Source organism: Malurus melanocephalus, unplaced genomic scaffold (genome assembly GCF_030028575.1).
Source record: "Malurus melanocephalus ecotype Western Australia unplaced genomic scaffold, MMel_1.1 scaffold_143, whole genome shotgun sequence".
Classification (NCBI taxonomy): domain Eukaryota; kingdom Metazoa; phylum Chordata; class Aves; order Passeriformes; family Maluridae; genus Malurus; species Malurus melanocephalus.
This window is the reverse complement of record NW_026623375.1, coordinates 1,669,617-1,685,056: the sequence shown is the minus strand read 5'-3', so window position 1 is coordinate 1,685,056 and position 15,440 is coordinate 1,669,617. Positions and strand designations below refer to the sequence as shown.

General features: G+C 52.1%; 1 protein-coding gene across 1 annotated transcript in view; it reads left to right on the top strand.

The window, feature by feature from the left end:
- Positions 1-15,440, top strand: part of LOC130576531 (lipase maturation factor 1-like) — an 80,901-nt gene that overhangs the window by 58,351 nt on the left and 7,110 nt on the right. The window contains exons 5-7 of the mRNA XM_057371275.1: positions 6,181-6,349; positions 10,087-10,240; positions 11,156-11,339. Coding sequence (XP_057227258.1) covers positions 6,181-6,349; positions 10,087-10,240; positions 11,156-11,339 — 507 coding nt within the window. The remainder of the gene's footprint in view (positions 1-6,180; positions 6,350-10,086; positions 10,241-11,155; positions 11,340-15,440) is intronic.

The window sequence follows — 15,440 nt, the reverse complement described above, 5'->3', positions numbered from 1 at the left end:
TTTTTTTTTTGTATCCCTGAGGCTTTTGCAGCCTGGCTTTATTAAAATCAAATGCTGCCCAGCCCCAAACACGGCACCGGGCTGGGTTTTCCCCGTGTGTTTTCACGCCACAACTGTTTCCCATTTCTCCCGGGCTCTCAGGGATCAGCTCTGTGTGTTCCCCATGAACGTGCTCCTGGTTTGGTGGAAAAATCCAGGTCATCCTGGAGCTGGAAACAAGCCTTGGCTTCCAGTGACACCGAGTAGCCAACCCAAGTTAAACATTTCGCCGCAGACGTTGCTGAGAGCTTWAAGTTACCCGAAATGACGGATTTAACGAGGCAAGGCAAGGAGCTGCAGGAGGATCCAAATCGGGGAAGCCACCAGCGTTTTCCAGCCTGGTGTCAGGCTGATCAGATGTGACATCCCTGACTTTTTCCTTGCGTTTTCCYCGTGCCTGCGGACGCGGTCGTGTCCTTTCCTTTTAGCTTGAAAAGGCAGAGATGGCTTTGGATCCGTGCTGGGCTTGGAGCGCCAGGGAATTTGGGGAGCAKGGTCCTGATCCAGCTGTTGCTGATGTCTCCACAACTGGTGCAACCAAAACCTTGGATTTGAATTGTTTTGGAAGGGGTTTGTGACACTGATCCCATTTCCCTGTGCCAGGACTGTCTGAGGTTGGCCATACTCAGCATTCCCATCAATATTTATTCCCATGAACATGTTTTTCCCCATACTTTCTGTCTTTAATACCAATTTCATTTGAATTTTACCAAGACCTGGRCTAGGGAAAATGTTTGCTATCCGAATAGATTTTTTCTGATGTGTTCTTTTTCTTCCCAAAAAAAAAATGGGGTTTGCTCTGACTTTGGCAATTGTGAAATCTATCTAAATATTGCAGGARAAGTGATTTCCAAAGGAGTCTGCAGTGCCTGGATGGAGAAAGGGAATGGAAGCATTTTTGCCASAAGTGTTTTAGCATTCCTTCAATCAAGGAACATAAACAGTTCCATGTGACTTTGGACAGATCCAGGATTTGAGAGCAGGGTTTAATTCCCATCATTTCACACAGGGAATTGGGAACCCACACATCTCCTGGTGAAAAATGCCCTAATTAGTAGGGAGAAGGATATTCTGGAAGAAGGGCTTTCWCTTTCTAGCCTGGATGGTGTTCCAACTTTATTATTGCTGGCTCAGTAATCATCCAGCGCTAATTACAGGGCACTTCTGTGTAATGGAGTTATTGATTGGTGCCTATTGACAGCCCATTCCAGGCTGCAATTAAACCTCAAACCAGGGTTCTTTCTGCTGGGCTGAATAATGCTTTGCCTGAATCCTTCTTTTCCTGAACCCTCCTTTTCCTGGGTGTTGATATTGGGGGACAATCTCRGCTCTGTGGCACAAATGGCACATGGGAAGGGCTTTTGGGGTTTGAGTGAGCCCTGAGTTTGTCTTTGTGGTGTCTGSGTCTTGCTGAAGGGTGGGAAAGGCYCCATGGAGCTGAGGGCTGGTTCSATCCTCCAAAACCSGGGTGCTTGAAGCCTTTTGGGAAGGGCCAAGTTTTGGGAATGCCTGGGGTGCAATTGCAGGGTAGAACCGAAGGGTCCTGGTTTTTGTTTGTGTTTGCACCCGGTTGGACATCAGGGAGGAATTTTCTGGTGGAAAGGGCTGGAATGTCTATCCCTGGGCGGTTTAAAAGCCCTGTGGATGTGGCACTTGGGGACATGGGGCAGCGGTGGCTTTGGCAGTGCAGGGGAACAGTTGGACTCAACGATCTCAAAGGGCTTTTCCAACCTGAACAATTCCATGATTCCCACCCGTCACATGGACCAACCCCAGCCCCTCTCGGATTCCCACAGGGATGGGCTCTGCCAGGGATGTGCCCTGGCCATTCCCAAGGTGCTGCATCCTGAAATTCCACAGGGATTTCCCTGCATCCCCTGCTGGAGGTGCATCCAGCCTGGCCTTGGACATTCCAGGGATCCAGGGACAGCCACAGCTTCTCTGGGAATTCTACTCCAGGGCTTCTCCAAGGACTTCAGTGATCCTTGTGGATCTCCCCCAGCCTTGTAGATATTTTGGGATTCTCTGACATATTTATCACAGTTTTAAGCCATTTTCCAGCAGAAGTGAGGGAAGGATTTGGGCACAACCCCCCCACAAACACCCTGTGGAACTGTTCAGGGCTCTGACAGCTTTATAACCTGAAATTTGCACCTTCTGGAAAACGGTGGCAGTTAATGATTCATTGCCGTGTTGGAATTTTTCTTACGATGTCTTAATATGCGAGCATGGAGTGGAGCGCAGCAGAGAGGGAAAAGAAAAACCTGGAGCAAAACACTCCCAGAACAACTTGGGCAGGCAGGAATTGCCCAGTCCTGCCAGTGCCATCCCAAATATTTCAGATTATTTTTTTAATGCTGTTTCCTGGGTGTCCAGCTCTGGTTTGAATCCTGTTTGAAAGAAAAATTATCCAGGGGTGCATTCCTCGCTTTTCAGGAAGGAAGTTGATTTTGATATCACAAACTGTGTGCTGGTTTTAACCAAACCAGGCAAAAATTAACCAAAACTTTGTCCTTTGGAAAGACCTAAAGTTGTGCTGACAAAGGAAAAAACAGAATTAAATAATTTTTTTGAATCAGGTAAATGCTTTTAGCTTGTTTGGCAATGATTTGCCCTATCCTGTCCTGTCCCTGGAAGTGTTGGATGGAGCTTGGAGCAAGCTGGGATTCCTTGGACACCTCCAGGGATGGGGACTCATCCCAATGCCTGACAGCCCTTTCCATGAAGGAATCCTTCCTGAGAATGAAGGAGGAGGGCATGAAACAGCAGAGATTAAACTCTCATGTAAATATCCAATTAAGGAGTTAACAAGAAATAAAATAATAATGGGGGGAAAATTAATATTCTTGYTGCTGCTATTTATTGGGATTTTTTTAACTGTGCCTATGATAAATTTTTGGGGGGGAAACTACATATGTGAGTATTTTTCTAGGAATAACTTAAATACACTCTGGGGCAGGAAGAGACTTTACTTTGACTTTTAGACTCTGCTTAGGGGCAGGACTGGAAGGACTGGACATTTCTTGGGTTCTCTTTTTTCCCTTTAAATGATTTCTAGTCCTTCCAGACATCCCAGTTTTGGCTTTTCCATGCCAATGGCTCGGTATCAGGAAGCCCCACTGAGGTGACCCTGTCCCCATGCTGGGGRCAAGCTCCAGGTGGCCCTCACCTGTGTTAAAGAGTTTCCAGCCCRTTTTTGTCCCTTCTGGACAAAAATCCAGCCTGTGCCATGGAAAATAAGCTTCCTCTGCCTACTGGATGTTTGTAACAATCTGGGGTTTCGAAAAAAACCAAGCCCCAACCTGTAAAAAAGTGATTTTATTAGGGGTGGAGGTGCCCRTTCTCGGACAGAGGGGTTTGGTAACGGTGCAGGGGACAGAAATGTGAGCAATAATTGGTTTTGGGCCTAGAACCAGGAAAACTGCTTTTCCAAATTAATCCGGTGAGGGCCATGAATCCACTGTATTTCATCTGGCACTTCATAAAACTCCAGTCATAATCCATAAAAGTGACATTATGAGATTAAAAGCCTCAGTTCCTCCTCGAAGGAGCTCGCTCATTAGACACRCTGCAGTTTTATAACCTCCAAGTTCCTCCCCAATTACCGTGATTAATACTGGGCTTTAATAAAAAAATTGCTCCCCGTCACCACAGGGGTCGTTCCCATCTGGTTTTGGTGGAATTGGGAGGTTCGGTGTTGTCCAGCAGGAGAAAGACGCTCTGGGAGCACAAATCATGGATGAGGATGGATGAGGATGGATGAGGATGGATGAGGATGGATGAGGATGGAGGTCTGGAGATCCAGCTGGGTTTTGGTGGTGGTTGGAGCGTGGAAAAGCCAAGGGGACGTGGGCCAAAGGCTGGAATTGCTGTGGGAAGTGCAGATGAATTCTCCTTCCTCGTGCAGCCGATGGGAAGGAGCTGGGGAGCTGGGGAGCTCCCCGTGCTCAGCCAACAGGGATTGCCCTGGGAAATCCATCCTGAATTCACCTGGAGAAGGGAAGGATCCAGRGAGAGCTCAAAGCCCCTTCCAGGGCCAAAAGGGGCTCCAGGAGAGCGGGAGAGGGACTGGGGACAAGGGATGGAGTGACAGGACACAGGGAATGGCTTCCCACTGCCAGAGGGCAGGGATGGATGGGATATTGAGAAGGAATTTCCAGTTGTGAGGGTGGGGAGGGGCTGGGATGGAATTCCYAGAGCAGCTGTGGCAGCCCCTGGATCCCTGGAAGTGCCCAAGGCCARGCTGGACATTGGGGCTTGGAGCACTTTGGGGCGGTGGAAGGTGTTGAGGTTGGAATTGGATGAGTTTTAAGGTCCCTTCCCACCCCAACCATTCCATGGTGATGATGACGATGATGATGACGATGACGATGATGATGATGATGATGATGATGCAATGATGATGGTGATGATGACGATGATGATGGCAATGATGATGGTGATGGCAATGATGATGATGATGCAATGATGATGGTGACGATGATGGTGATGATGATGATGATGGCAATGATGATGGTGATGGTAATGATGATGGTGATGGTGATGATGGTGACGATGATGGTGATGATGATGATGAAATAACACCAAACTCACCCAGTATGGCCTCGAAGCCACTTGCCAGGACCCCACCCCTCAGCCTGTTTGACAAATCCCAATTTCCTGCTCATTGCMTTGGAAGSAGGAATTCCTTGGAGGTTTTTCCCWGCAGATTGMGGGGTCCATGGTCTCACYGAGCCCTGCACAGGCAGGAGCTGGCGCGAGCTCTGAGTCTTGGCCGCAATAACYGAAATTAAAAATGCGCCGGCTCCGCGATTCCTCCGCAGCCCGGAAAACGCCAAACTCGTGTTATTTTTGAATCCCCTGATTTTTTGGGGCTGCTGGAAATAGGAGCTCTCGCTCCTGACTTCCAAGCAGTAACAAGAGGTGGATCAGTCCTGGAAAAACCCTCCCCTGGACCACCCAGGGGCTCCTCCGGAGCTGGAACCGGCAAAGCGCAGGAGGAATTTCTGAATGCAACTGCACGAGGCAAAAACCACCTCAGAACAGGGGCAGAGCTCCCTAATGAGAGCTGCATTAATGAATCCAGGCTGATTAATATGCATCGAGCTAAATTGCATTCGGGTCAAAGGCCGAGCCCCAAACCTCGAGCGTAGCACGTTCCCTTCCAGGACCCAACACGTGTGTGGAATTTCAGATAGAAATAGCATTTTTCCCCTCATAATTATCCAGCTCGGCGTAAATTATTATTTTTTTAACTGAATAACGGTTGGGGTTTTTGTTCCTTGCTGGGATTGGTCAGAGCTYGCCTTTTTTTAACAATCTGTGACTTTCTGCAGAATCCTGCTGGGCTTTTAAAACTCGTAACTTGCAAATCACCGTATCAAAAAACATGGTGCCAGTCATATAAAATGTGAAATCACACGTTCTCAACGTTTATTTGTTGTCATTTTTAATGAGAAAACATGGATTTTTTAAAACAGAACAGTGGCTGAAAGTCCTCAGACTGCAATCGTCCATGTGTTCCTGTTGTTTGTTCCGTGGAGCGGTATTTTGGGAGACTGCATTGAATATATTCTCCTAAATGGCCAGTAAAGGCTAAAATTGGAACAAAATAATGCCTCTTAAAATGCACACTTCTGTATTTCATGCTGCTCTTTCATTGGAATCTCCAAGATTTCCTCCTGAAGGGTTTCAGGGGTGTTGCTGCCACAGATCCCTTGGAATAAGCAGGAAATGGGTGAATCCCGTGGGACCACTGGGGAAAATCCAGTCAGTGTGGGAATCCAGTCAGTGTGGGAATCCAGTCAGCGCGGGAATCCAGTCCCTGTGGGAATCCAGTCACTGTGGGAATCCAGTCACTGGAAATCCAGTCACTATGGGAATACAGTCCCTGTGGAATTCCAGTCCCTGTGGGAATCCAATCCTATGGGAACCCAGTCCCTCCATGGCCTGGCTGATCCCTCCTGCTGAAAGCACCAGCAGAGCTCCCATTCTGAGCCAGGAGGACACACTTGGGCTGGAGCCTGGGTTCCAGAAAGGCTTTGCCACCCGGGAAAACCAGCAAGGTGCTGGTTCAGAAGCTGAAATCCATCTCTTTGTTGGCATTTCCCAACGCTCTCTGCTTCCTTCTTTCCCATCCAGGTGCTCCTGATCATCAGTGGGAACCTGAGTTTCCTGAACTGGCTGACCATGGTGCCCAGCTTGGCGTGCTTCGATGATGCCAGCCTGGGGCTCCTCTTTGGTGCTCGGCTGAAGGAACGGGTGGCACGGATGGAACTCCCGGGGACACGGCCAGAGAGGCTTTCCCTGGGTGAGTTATCCCCAGACAGGGGAAAGTTGGGGATTTTGGTGTGCTTGGCTCAAAGCTTTTATCTCCTTCGCAGCAGGGCTGGGCTCTGGGGGCAGGGGGTGCCTGGAGCTCGGCCTGGGAAAGAGGGGGTTGGTTCTTGAGGGGCTGTGGGGACACTGCCATGGGGACAGTGAAATGGAGACACTGCTATGGGGACACTGCCATGGGGACAGTGAAATGGGAACACTGCCATGGGGTCAGTGAAATGGGGACACTGCCATGGGGACACTGCCATAGGGATGTTGCTATGGGGACATTGCCATGGGGACATTGCCATGGGGACACTGCCATAGGGATGTTGCTATGGGGACATTGCCATGGGGACACTGCCATGGGGACACTGCCATGGGGACATTGAAATAGGGACATTGCCATGGGGACATGTCCCCATGCAGGACCGATGTCACAGCAAGTCCAGGCAGCTGCAGCTCTTGGAAGCCAGTCCTTGCTGTGCCCCTGGTGACTCAAACCCAAAATAAGGCTGTGGAGTTGCGTGATTTATCTCCGGATGGGTTTTTTTAATTTGTGTTGTAATTGGGACTGATGAGGTGAAGGATGAAGCCCCCAGTGTGACTCGAGGCGAGGTTGGGAATTGGGTTCTCACATTTGCTCTCCTCACCTGCTCTCCTTTAATGCACGGTGGAGAAAGTCCCAGGGAGAGTTCAGAGCCCCTTCCAGGGCTAAAGGGGCTCCAGGAGAGCTGGAGAGGGGCTGAGGACAAGGGATGGAGGGACAGGACAGGGGAATGGCTTTAAACTGGMTGAAGGGATGGATGGGATATTGGGAAGAAATTTCTGGCTGTGAGTGAGGGTCCAGTGAGGCCCTGGCACTGTGGCTGCCCCTGGATCCCTGGAAGTGTCCAAGGCCAGGCTGGATGGGGCTTGGAGCACCCTGGGACAGTGGAAAGTGTCCAGGGGTGGCACTGGATGAGCTGTGAGGTCACTTCCCACCCCAAACCACTCTGGGACTGTGTGAACTGCAGAAGAATTCCTGTTCTTGGAGCACCCTGGGCCGGTGGGAGGAGCAGCTGCTGGTGGCCCCCACAGGTCGCGTGTCCACCACGGCGGTGGGGACAGAACTCCCCAAACCAGGGAGGAGGAGAACTCCCGTTCATACCATGGGCGTGAAAAAACAAACACAGGGAGGGCTGTAACCAGGAAAAAAAACACTGGAGGTGGCTGATTGCCCCTTGCAGAGGCGCTTTCCAGGAGGAGCAGCGCTGGGTGTTCCTCGCCAGGCTGCGGAGCAGATGGAGCGCGGCGTTCGCGGCGTTTTTATAAACCGCGTGTAGGCAACAAATCGCCTGTAACATCAACAGCGATCGCAGCTGCCGGGGTGGAATATCCCCAACATCTGCTGGAGGAAGGGAAAATGTCAACAACAGGCAGCATCTGTCTCCAGGCTCTTCTCCCAACAAGCAGCTTGTTAATGAGAAATGGGAGTTCCAGCTTCGTTAGGCTCTCCTCGTGTTTTGCTGGGATAAATCTTTCGCAGCTTCAGCCTCAGCCTTCCCTGCCAGCTCCGTTCAACCCCAAACARCTCCGAGGCTGCGCCTTCCTTTGGGGAGGGGAAGCTCGAGGGAGTCACGGTGAGGGGGAGGCAGATCCTGTTTTGAGGAACTTGCACCTTTCCTGGGCTGTTGTCCAGCGAGGCTGAGTGAGCCGGGAACATCCGCACACCCCGCTCCGGCTGTGCCCCACCCTCGGAAGGGCTGGGGTGTCTGAAATACCCCGGGGATTTGAATTCCTGCATGTTTGCTCTGCTGGGGAAGCAGGGGGTGTTGAGCTGGGGCTCTCTGAGGAGCCCTGGGCCACCAGAGGAGGGGACAGGAGGGCACCCAGCCATGGCCTGATGATCTGAGGCCACATCCTTGAAGTKATCCTTGTGTTTGATCCCTACTGAGAACTCCACTTCCCATCCAGATCCCACTGGCTTCTCTCCCCAAATTTTGCTCCATCCTTGCCATCTAGGCTTTTTTCCCCCTGAATTCACCCTTTTTTCTCCGTGACTTAGTGATTGTGACCCTCAGAGCCAGGAGGGTGAGCAGTCCCTGCATGGCCATGGGGGCTCTGTGTCTGTACCTGGTCTTTCACTACAGGATAAGAAGTTCATCCTATCTGGAAAAAAAAACCAAAAAAATGCCCCAAATCCTCATACACAGCAGCACAGGGGGTGAGGGAAGGCCCGATTCAAACGATTCTCCAGAAATATTCTCAGACTAAACAATTATTAATGGCTTCTGCGAGAGGTTCAGATAAACATCCCTCTCCCGCAGAGAGAAGGGGAGAGCTCCACGCGATTGCTTTGAATCCGATCCTTCGGCTGGCCTTGTTAAATAAATGGAAAAGGGCCGTGGGGGAAGGAGCCCCTCGGGGGTCACCTCTGCTTGTTTGTGTGCCCCTGGCAGGGTCTGCCCAGCCGGGGTCCAGCCCAGCCCCTGCTGCTCCTGTCGGTGCCTGGATCTGGCAAACCTAAACCAGAGGCTGGACAGAATTCACAGAATAAAAAGCAGTTCTAATTATTGCAGAGTCTACAGGGACATTCAGGGTTATCCCAGCCCACCCAGGGCTGTACCCAAAATGGACAATGACTCATGGGTTTTTTATGCTTTATCAGTTTTGTCCATTTGCACATCGGGGCTGAATCCTCCAATTCCAGCTTCAGCCAATGCAGTCATTGACTCCAAGTTGGYTCCCCCCAATTCTCTGTTGTTTYCATCTCTTGRGGCCTGGCACAGGGAGGTGTCCTTGAGTTTGGGGCTGGAGGGGAATTGTTTTGTGTAAAAATGRGAGAGCAGGAGCTCAGCACTGTCTGTGGGGTCTGGAGTTAAACACTGAAGAGTTCCAGGGTTACAGAGACATGGAAATAGAGAAGCTGAAATCCTRAGGCATCACTGCAAACCCATCCCAGAGCGCTGGCACAGCCACACACATCCCCAGAAGCCATGGGGAATGGAATTCTGCAGGAGGAAAAGCACTCAGGATGGGGAGAGCCTGGGGCAGCGGGGGAGGCAGGAACAGGGACCCCGCACCCGGCTCYCCGAGCGGGACGCTGACCCCGAGCAAGGTGCAGGTGCCAGCTGGGGTTTTTCCCCTGCAGTAAAGCYGTGATTAATGGCACATTTCAGACATTTTTCCCTTTAGCCCTTGCTCAGACTGTTTAGAGAAAGGCAGATCCCGGCAGCGATAGCAGCCCCTGGCAAGGCCGGGGTGATTGCAGCGGGGCCGGCATGGGGGGAATGGGAATGGGGATGGGGATGATGGGAATGATGGGAATGATGGGAATGATGGAAATGGAATGGGAATGGGGATGGGGATGGTGGGAATGATGGGAATGATTGAAATGGCAATGGGAGTGGGAATGGGGAGGGGATACGAATGGGGATGATGGGAATGGGAATGGGATGGGAATGGGATTGGGAATGGGAATGGGAGTGGGAATGGGAATGGGATGGGAATGGGATTGGGAATGGGAATGGGAGTGGGAATGGGATGGGGATGGGAATGGGATGGGAATAAGGATGGGAATAAGGATGGGAATGGGATGGGAATGGGAATGGAATGGGGATGGGAATGGGAATGGGAATGGGAATGGGAATGGGAATGGGAATGGGATGGGGATGGGAATGGGAATAAGGATGGTAATGGGAGCAGAGCAGTGAAATCACCTCCCCCTGGGCCGGTTTTGTGTCCCCCCAGGCTCCTGCATCCGCCGAGTGCTGAACATCTCCCTGGGTCTCCTCATCACCTACCTCAGCGTGCCCGTGGTGCTGAACCTGCTGAGCTCCAGGCAGGTCATGAACACCTCCTTCAACCCCCTCCGCATCGTCAACACCTACGGAGCCTTCGGGAGGTACGGGGACTGACAGCACATCCCCGAGCTCTGCTCCTCTCCCTGGGCCACAGCCACACCTCCTGTGTGCCTGGAACCTGCACAGAAACCCTGCCAGCACACCTGGAATGGGAGAGAGACGGGGAAAAGGAGTGGGTTCCTTTCCCACTGAAATACAACTGATGGAGTATCTGGTTTTGAGAGAGATGGCAAAAAAGAGCAGGTTTCTTTCCCCCTGAATTTATTTTCCTKGGCCTGTTTTTAATAAGCTCATTCTATTGTTCTGTCTGTTCTAGACTTGAAGTGTTTGTTCATGAGGCAGAAGGAGAAAAGGAGCAGGTTCCTTTCCCACTGAAACACAATTTATGGAACATCTGCTCATGAGGCAGAAGGAGAAAAGGAGCAGGTTCCTTTCCCCCTGAATTTATTTTCTCTGAGCTGTTGATGAGTCAGCCCATTCTGTCGACATAGCAAATGTCAGAGCAGGATGAAAATATCCCTGAGAGTAGGATGAAAATATCCACAGGAGAGTTCATCCAGGATAGCCCTCACCATCCCCATCGTTTTTCATTTCTGCTGAGCTGCTCTCCCCTGCACTCCTTTGCTCTCCCTCCTGGGAACATCCACAGCAGCTTTTGGCAGCAGATTTTGGGGCAACAGAGGGAAGTGCTGCTCCAGCTATGGGAAACTKTGGAGGCTAAAGTAGAAACAGCCTCAAAAACAAGATTTGAGAGGCCAGGGCCAGCAGCTGTGGCTGTTCCTGGATCCCTGGGATGTCCAAGGCCGGGTTGKACAGGGGTTGGAGCAGCCTGGGGTGGTGGAAGTGTTGGGGTTGGACTGGRTKKGCTTTRARGTCYCTTCCCACCCAAACCATTTGGTGATTTTATGATTTTCCATGACCTGAGCCGAATAACAGCACCCTGTTGTATCCCACAGCATCACCAAGGAGAGGACAGAGGTGATCCTTCAGGGGACAGCCAGCCTGGATCCCAATGACCCCRCTGCTGTCTGGGAGGAGTTTGAGTTCAAGTGCAAGCCCGGGGACCTGCGGAGGAGGCCGTGCCTCATCTCCCCCTACCACTATCGCCTCGACTGGCTCATGTGGTTTGCTGCCTTCCAGGTAGGGACCTTTCTTGGGCTTTCTTTGACCAGGAAAAACAAATTTTATGGATTTACTTCATGTTGGGATCACAGGGGAGCAATGGAAGCTGTGGCTGAGTTAATTATGTTTTAAAAAAATAGCAAGAACAAGAGTCGTGTTCCTAAAGGACTATGCTACTGTGATGAAACTCATGGCRCTTTTATGTGAGGTTTTTTTAAGGGGTTCTTAGCAATGGATCTAAGGGGTTCTTAGCAAGGATCCCTCTTGGGGACACCCCTGGGGACAGCAGCTCCCACTGCCCACCTGCCCCCACACGGACATCAGTCCCTCCAAACATTTTCCCCACATGGTGCCAGCAAACCAATTCCAGCCAGGAATTACAGAAGAGGGAGGAACTTGTCCTATTAATTAGYGTTTAGCTTATTTTGCAAATCCTACCCCCGTGACACGGGCTGGGTTTTACAGAGCTGACCRACAGCAGTGGCATGAGGCAAACCCAGCTCAGATCATCCCAGGTTTTTCTCCTTTTTCCTGCATTCTCTCCTGGAATATCTCCTTCCCCCTGCCCCGAGCTCCCGTGTTTGCTCTCCCCGCGGTGTTTCCATTCCTGGCTGATGACATGGGGCCGTGGTTGGGTATTTACCCCGCTGGTTTGTGTGCTCTGGAATTTCATTTAATCTGCATTAGGGCTGCTTATCCCTCAGGGAAACCAYGGCCAAGGCCTGAGCTCCAGCCAGGAGTGGGGCTGGCCTTGGGAAAGGTGCAGGGGGTGGATGGAGCTGAGGTGGAAGTCAGGCTGTGCTTTGGGAGGGCTCTGAGAGGAGAGAAATCAACTCCTCCAGACAAAGGTTGGTTCTGAGGTGAGAAAAAGGCTCTTCCCAGGGCAGGAATGTCMTGAAGGTTGGGAATAAAAGGGATCTGAGGTTTAAAGCTGAAGAGGACGGGACATGAGTCCTCATCTTCAGTGGGAGTGCTGCCAGGGAAGTGCCCTGAATCCCAAACCAGCCCGACATCCTATACAGGAACGCTGCCAGGGAAGTGCCCTGAATCCCAAACCAGACTGATATTCTATACAGGAACGCTGTCAGAGAATGCCCTGAATCCCAAACCAGCCCCATACCCAATCATGCCAGGGGCTAGATAAATACAGAGCCAGACCTTGTCCATGAAGGGAATGATTCCTGCCCTCAGGGGCCACCGTGTGTCCCTGTCCAGACCCTCTCCTGGAACAAAAGGACCTTTCTTTGCTGCTACAGAGGTGACACGGGAGCCATGCCAGGTGTCCCCTTTCCCTGGGGAGGTGGGATCGAGGAGCTGCCCCCAAAGTTGTGCTCTGCTGTCCCATGCAGCCTTTTATTCCCACCTCCTTCAGGGAGCAGCTGCTTTCCCAAGGATTTTCCGATGGGATGGGCTGAGGGATGGCTTTTAGTGAGTAATTGCACCTTGGGCTGGAGATGTGGCTTGTCTTTTTTGGGAAACTTGTAGAAAAAGGGGATGAAATTTGGAAAAAATTGCTTCCTGTGAGGGTGGGAAGGTCTTGGCACAGGTTTTCCAGAAAGGCTGTGGCTGCCCCTGGATTCCTGGAATTGTCCAAGGCCAGGTTGGATGGGGCTTGGAGCAACCTGGGATAGTGGAAGGTGTCCCTGCCTRTGGCAGGGCCGGCACTGGWTGAGCTTTAAGGTSCTTCCAACCCAAACCATTCCAGGATTCCATGTGGATATTGGAGAWAAACTGACCTTCCTTGGATATGGAGCTTGGAGAGCAGGATGGTCACAGGTGATGGCGAGCTGGAATCCCATAAAAACCAGAGGGTGGCATTGACTGTGGCCTCCTTCCTGTGGGTCAGGGATCACTGCTCCTGACTKCTCCAGTTCCAGAACTGCAGTGTTGGACGTGCTCAGCCACAGCAGAGCCAGCAGCAGTGTGGATCCGGGGGGAAAGCACCCGGGATGGTGGAATTCCAGGGTGCAATTCCCGTGTTTTGTGACACAAGAAACGCCCCTCGTGCCCTGGCTCAGGAAATGGCACCTGYCCTGCCCCTCTGTCCACCACTGACTCCCGTGGGAAGCCCCTCAGGGCTCCCAAGCACGTGGAATAACAACGCCGAGCTCCCGTGCCGAGTTTCCAGCTGTTCCCACATGTGCATCTCATCCCACAGCCGTGCCAGCCCCCAGATTCCATAAAACACCGCACTAATCCCCAGCCCTTTTTCATTAAATGACCAATTAAAGCTGAAGGAAAAGGCTCCTTATTATTATTATTTCAGTTGGGAGCACGTTCCCTGCAGTGCCAGGGGGGTTTATTGGGGTTTTTTTTGGGATGATAACGTTCCCTTGGTTTTGATATCAGCGGGGTTTGGTCGCTGCTGTGGCTGCTCTGCCCCGGCTCCTCGCTGGTGYCTGACTCAGCAGAGATTTGAGTTTGGGTTCTGTGCAGTTATGAAACCCTCCTGGACACGAGTGAATGGGTTCCAGGTGAGAACACCGTGTTTATTCCCTGAAAAAGTGTCGGAGTGGAGAGGTCAGGCAGTGCCAAACGCTGCAGGGGTTCAGTGCAGGTGATGTTCAGCTCCTCATGGGTGGCTGGAGAAAGAGCRAATCCCCTTCCCAAAGTGGCATTTGGGGTAAGAGTGGCACGGAGAGGTGGGGGCAGTGTCTGCCTGAGTGCTGCACAGGGCTGAAACCCAGCAGGAAATCAAAACTTATGGGGTCTTCACACCAAGAACCCAAAATCCTTTGTGAGTCCACCCTGTTGTACCTGAAACTGGGTTTTTKGAGGTTCAGGGTGCTGCTGCCAGCTGTAGGGACAGCTGAGGCTGATCTGGCTGGCGAGCTGCCCCTGGCATTTCCRTGGATCTGCACAGGGTGTCCATGGACACGGAGAGGCCCCAGCTTTAGGGCTGTGTCATTTTGGGACCCCCTTATTGCAGTGGGGTTGGCAATGGGGTTTTTGTGTGTCCCTGCATTGTTTTCAGTGCAGAAACAYACAGGAAACTCTCTGAAGGGAAGAAGGGAAATTGTTGCTCTCAGAGRGGCTGCAGCTCCCCAGGAATGCTCTGGGCAGGGTCAGTGACAGTGATGGTGTCCATCCTCACTGCAGGGGCTGCAAGGTCACTGGTGCCCCAGTGATCCCAGTATGGGTGCAGCACGGGCTCTGTGGGGCACAGGGGGAGCTCTGACCCCAGGAGCAGCTCGGGGAGCCCTGATCCGTGTTTTGGTGGGGATGGAGCAGCTCTGGGATCCATCGCTGGGCAGGACCAGTCCTGGCTGCTGCTCTGCTCATTGAAGGTCCAAACCCTAAAGATGACCCCAAAACAGGCCTGCCCACCTCCCTCCAATGCGTTCTTCTGTCCTGGATCGTTTTTTTTTAGTTTGTTTGTTATAATTAACCCTCAGGATGGCTCAGGCTCTGCACACTCCGATCCCTCCACCCCGACCGTGCCGATCCAGTTCAGAGCTGCATCCCACTGGACCCATCACCTTCCCACCCTTTGGAATGACGCTTCCCGGCTGCAGCCCGGATCTCCCGGACCCTTTTCCCCCCCGTTTTGCGGCCGTGTGGCTTTGCAGAGTAACGAGCTGAGCGGCGGCTCGTTAGCACAGCCCGGCTCCGGCTCCCGGCTCCGGCGGGATCCAAAGCTCCGTGCGGGAACGGGGGATGGGGAGGGGGCTGCACCGGCTGGAAACTTCTCACCGCAGACTCTGCTGGGGCCAGACATGCTGTAAATTTTACAAGGAAAACACTTTACTAACCAGAAGTCCCAACTCTGGAGCTGCCAATTAACGATKCGGAGGCCGCGGGAGCCGGTCCCGCCTCCCCGGAGCCTCCCGGTTCTCAGCGGCTCCGAGGGTTTGGGGGCCTCCATCGAGCCTTCAAACCTCCCAGGGTCTCCTGAAATGATCTTTAAAATCTGGGATGTCCAGGGAAAGGCGGGGTGATGAAGGTGTCGTGTGATGTTCCATCCCTGCAGTTGCTGCTGTGCCTTTTGGGAGATCCTCTCTCCCAGACAGGGCTTCCCAGGATGGCACCCACCTTCCCAAATCCCAGCCTGACTTCCAGAGTCATGGAATCGTGGGGGACATGGAGATTGGAGTGATTGATCTGTGGGGACACAGTCAG